Raw genomic sequence first — 4,945 nt, forward strand, 5'->3', positions numbered from 1 at the left:
TTTTATTGATCTCTAATTCGAATAATGTATGAGATTTTAATAGGCATATTAATGGTGCCTTATGGTACCTTTCTTGAGAGAGTTCCACTCTTTGGAAACTCATTAGGTATGCTTGTTACATTATACATTTCATACAAGAAGTGCGGGGACAAGTTCGTTGACCAGAATGTAGAATGTTAATAGAATATTTATCAAATTATGTAAGATGGGGCACTATAATCACATAAGAGCTGTAAAAAATAGAAAATAAAAAATATCTTGCTTATGATCCAGTCGACCATCTCTTTGATTCCTACACCTTTGTTGAACCGGTCAACATCTGGTCCAATTCTGTCAACATGATCATCAAGGTCTTGACTAACTAACGATCTATTTTGGGGTGTATATATTTTCACTCACTTTTCGGCCATACAAAATATAACCATAATTTACAGACATTATGAAAAGGTCTACAGAACCTCTTTTTATTGATTTGATTTATATTGTTCTAATTCTGCAGTCCAAGTTACTATGTTTTTTTTTTTTTAAATCGTAGGAGGGATCTCATCACACTTTAAACTCTGATTCACATATCCATTATTTTTACATTGATTTTGAATTCAATATATAATTGCGGGTCCGTTTCCTCTGAGTGAGTGAATCTGCCTTTTGCTGATCTGGTGCTGATTTGGTCAGCTCCTCTCAGCGAAAGCTCTGCTGAGGGCGGGGCTAAGCAAGCGCTCCAATCAATTCAGCCTCTGACGTCACAGCACCAAGCAGAGAGACGGCGTCTGAGGCGTACTCAACCGTTATGGCTAAATCTGCCTTCCTTGGCGTGGAGTTACTTGCGATGGCGTGTTTCGGCGTGCGGCAGCCAAAGGGATCCTAACGAAGCACGGTTGGTTTATTGATAGATGTGATTTGGGAATGTATTTTTGTGGAAAACGATTGTGCGCGAATGCTCCATGCAAATGCAGCAGAGCCTCAACTGTATCTTTTCGGAAGCAGGATATGCTTGATGGATGGATTTGGAAATCCAATGAGATGTGTTCTTCAATTTCGATGTGTCCTTTGTAGATAAAGTACAGATTATGATCTGTTTACGTTTTAGATCCGGTTTACTACTTGCAGTAGATCATTTGAATATAGTTTAATCTAGGTTTAGGATGAACACAGATTCCTTTCCTAATTGGATACAAAGGCATTTGGCTCATGACATCCAACGTAAGCGTCTTTCAAGAGAAGGCTACGGATTTCTCTAATTAACTTTAAAGTGGCTTTTACCCAGTTTTGCGACTAAAGTGTGTGCGTTTTCCGCACTTGTCCCTTATAACACACACACCAATTGCGCAGAAATACACCCCGCGTTAATTTATTCATCACTGTTATTTGATTAAGATGCATCATTTGACTTGTCTCATTAGGGATGCTGTGCAGCATTACAGAAGAGGGAGGAAGAGGGAACCGGCAGGCGGCGAGAGCAAATGGCTTCTCCGGTGTTGTCTTTAACAAGGGATGGTGAGAAGCAACCGCATCCTCCCGCCGTCCTTGAGCGCCTCTCCGCTGTGCTGCACGTCCGCAAGCAAAGTGAATCAACAGGAGGGGGCTCCCTCGGGGACGCCGGCTGTAACCCAGCCCGGAGCTGCCATGACCGGTGTCATTCAGCTGCGAGGCGCTCGGAGGTCAAACTGCGCCCTCTTGGGGAGGAGAAAGTGCGCGTCTGCTGTGACGAGGAATTGGAGACATCGTTCACCTACATAGATGAGAATGTCAACCTGGCGATTGGTAGCCCAGAGACGAGCTGTAAAAGTTCTCATAGAACCGGGCGCAACTGCGAGCCATGCTCAGAGACGCTACCAGAATTTTCTTTCATGTCTGAGGATGAGCTTTCCTTTGGGGAGGCCTCAGGCTCCTCAGTGGACTACTGGTTTATTAGTGCAGTCACGTTTTTGGTGACAGGCATCTCGTTGGTGATCATCTCCTACGCTGTGCCCCGGGATGTGGTCGTGGACAGGGACAGTGTCTCGGCCAGGGAGATGGAGAGAATGGAACTGGAGAGGGCACGCATTGGAGCTCACCTGGACCGGTGCGTCATAGCAGGATTGTGCTTGCTGACTCTGGGAGGGGTTGTGCTTTCCACTCTGCTTATGATCTCCATGTGGAAAGGAGAGATGTACAGGAGGAAAGTCATTGCTTATTCCAAACGTTCCGCCAAACTGTATGGCTCCATTAGCCTGAAAACTAAATCCAGTCCCAGTCACTCCTCTGCACACTTGTCCCTGGAGGATATAGTGGAAAGTCTGAACTAGCAACATACAGTTTCGAGTCAAACGATGAGCTTCACACAAATTGTCATCACTTCTTCACTTGTGCACATTGGATGTGCAAGTATGCACTATTTTAGTTTACGCTGTCCACTTTCAGAAAAAAGGGCACTTGTATTCCTCATGTGTCGGGTGTGAGCAGAGGTGGAGAGCCTATGCCAGCTGAATTTGGAGTCCATCCCATGTCTGGCCAATCGCAGTGATTTATTCCAAATTAATGGCATTTATTTACATATTAATTTCATATTTTGCAACTCAGTCCGTTTATCATTTTCTAGTTCAGAACCATCCAATTGTCTCCAGAAAGGGCATAAAAAGAGTTGTGCTTCACAATGATGTCTACATGGCAAATCAGCACCTCCAGAAGATATTGTCATCCTCCGAGAATAAAGGCAGAAGTCTTTTTTTGAGCTTTGCCAGAAAAGGTGGAAAAACTGAACCAAATTCTGAATTAGATTTATTAATAATTTAATTTCAGGGTTATGGATAATAGATGTCAGCCTGAGTTGTACCTTCTATTTACCTTCTACAGCAATGCAGATGTTCTAACAATTAGACCGTTAAAAACATTGTGGTGCTTTTATTTTAAATTTGTTATGATGGTGTGTAAACATTAAGTCTTGTTGCCATTGTTCACATACGTCTGAATCTAACGGCACACAAAAATTATTTACAAACCACACAGTATTACTTTAAAAGAGGTGCAGCTCTGGTTTATTAAATTTCCAAGCTAAATTATACGTCTGACTTACTGTTCATATTTGGCACTATGGTGGAGAGCTTCTTGCAGAGCCAGATTTAGAGTGACACCCACAGCATATTCCCATTTTCATGCTTGCAATCGAAGAGCTTTTTTATATGCTCTACCAAATATGATATATAAATCTACTATTACTAAATATCGCAATTATTGGGGGATAAAATGACTTGCAATACCAATCCTTATTTTCTTTTATAGTTTGGAACTCTCTGACTCGAAGAACTTAGCCTTATGGAGTACATTGAAAATTAATACTTTAAGGGCTAGACATGGACTCCTATTATATCCTTATTTCTGACAGTGGACAGAGTTAACTGAGCAGCTGTGTTCCAAATAAACACTCCACAGTAGTTAAATACTGCATTTCCTCCAAAGTGGTTGAGGTCATTTATTTACTGTATGGCAGCCAGATGTATGTTTATTTGTTCAAATATTGTGAATTCCATGCAAACAAGGTTACAGTAAAGATAATTAGAGCTACTGTTTTACCACATATTTGTATTTATAAGTGGAGCGAAAGGAGGCGTTGGTTATTTCAAGTGGATGGCACAGTCCTATAGAGCAGATGCTTGTATTTTGATGGTGTACGGTCAAAAACTGTACTATAACACTGATCATAAACAACACACACACACACACCCTATCTTACAATATTCGTGGAGCATGCTAACAGCTTTATCAACATACACTTGAATGCCTTTTTGGGTCCACTGGAAATCTGGGAGAGCTTCTATTTACTATTAAGGCTATTTATTATTAATGTGAAGATTCTGAACCGCAAAGTCATACGCAGACATATTTCAGGAAGTAGCCAGAGTCCCTAGAGTGGAGGTGAGTCTGGCTTCTAAGAGGTCTACTCACTCTGTGGAATCTTCTGCTCAGTGGTGTGCATGGTAATATCCAGTGACAGTCCCTCTGTGGTGCACTGCAGAGGTAAGCTAGTAAGCCCAGCTTTGTGCATCTGAGGCAAAGCTCCAAGTCGCTTTGACTGAACTCAGCAATTTGACTGCGATGGACAGTCCTGTCATGCACGGTGCACATTCCTGTCTTGATCTTGTGAGCTTCACTTTATAATCAAGCTTTTTCTGCTTTCTGGATAATACATCATTGTCTTTAGCCCTTTATCACTGCAAGGCTGCAGCACTGTGTTTTTATAATGTATTGAATGATATGACAGCCTAAGTATCATTTGAAGCTGATAAGCATTTTCCCTCAGCGGAATCTGTCTCTGTCTTCTTTTCACTTGTCCACACTAGAATGATGATAATAACTGACTTAAGGAATGGCTGAGTATATGTAAGCTTACATATACAATTTGGTAAAATGAAAAATATCAGAATAATTTGTTGGGTGTTGTTGATGGCAGTGATATTCTGTGTAAAAACACAATCACAAGATCATGATTTCAAGTAGAACAAATACTTTGGTTCAGATGAGGAACATGTTACTCACTCACCCACCCTTTCTGATTTAAATAATCAAGTAATTTCACTTATTTAATAACATTTTCAGATGCAGAAATTGTAATTACATGGTACACACATTTTCTCTGTTTCTTGGGATGCTGCTGAAATGTTAGCATTCATACGTGCCAGCAGAAAATAAAGAATGCCACAAGATGACTATGAGTGTGCATGTGTGAATGAGTATGTGCTCCATAAATTATGTATCCACAATAAAATCCATTCTAATGTGCATTAATTCAATACAAAGACAAACCTCGAGTCATGTGTGCTTAGGATTCCAAGAGGGGCATTCTGCTACAACTGCTAAACTACTGTAGCATAATTTTCTAGATTGTGTAGAACTCATTTCATGACATTCATTCTAAATGACATGGGTCGGCCTCTATTAAGGAGATTCAGCCTGTTAACAGTATGTA

The 4,945-nt window shown here is 40.8% G+C and overlaps 1 protein-coding gene across 1 annotated transcript; it reads left to right on the plus strand.

The window, feature by feature from the left end:
• The first annotated feature begins 741 nt into the window (after positions 1 to 741).
• Positions 742 to 4,685, plus strand: tmem74 (transmembrane protein 74). Its single transcript, XM_088388299.1, has 2 exons — positions 742 to 877; positions 1,404 to 4,685. Exon 2 carries the CDS (start codon positions 1,464 to 1,466, stop codon positions 2,286 to 2,288), a length of 825 nt encoding a protein of 274 aa, XP_088244425.1. The 5' UTR covers positions 742 to 877; positions 1,404 to 1,463; the 3' UTR covers positions 2,289 to 4,685.
• The last annotated feature ends 260 nt before the right edge of the window (positions 4,686 to 4,945 follow it).

This window comes from Syngnathus floridae, chromosome 10 (assembly GCF_059516105.1).
Source record: "Syngnathus floridae isolate MCC-2025c chromosome 10, RoL_Sflo_1.0, whole genome shotgun sequence".
Taxonomy (NCBI): domain Eukaryota; kingdom Metazoa; phylum Chordata; class Actinopteri; order Syngnathiformes; family Syngnathidae; genus Syngnathus; species Syngnathus floridae.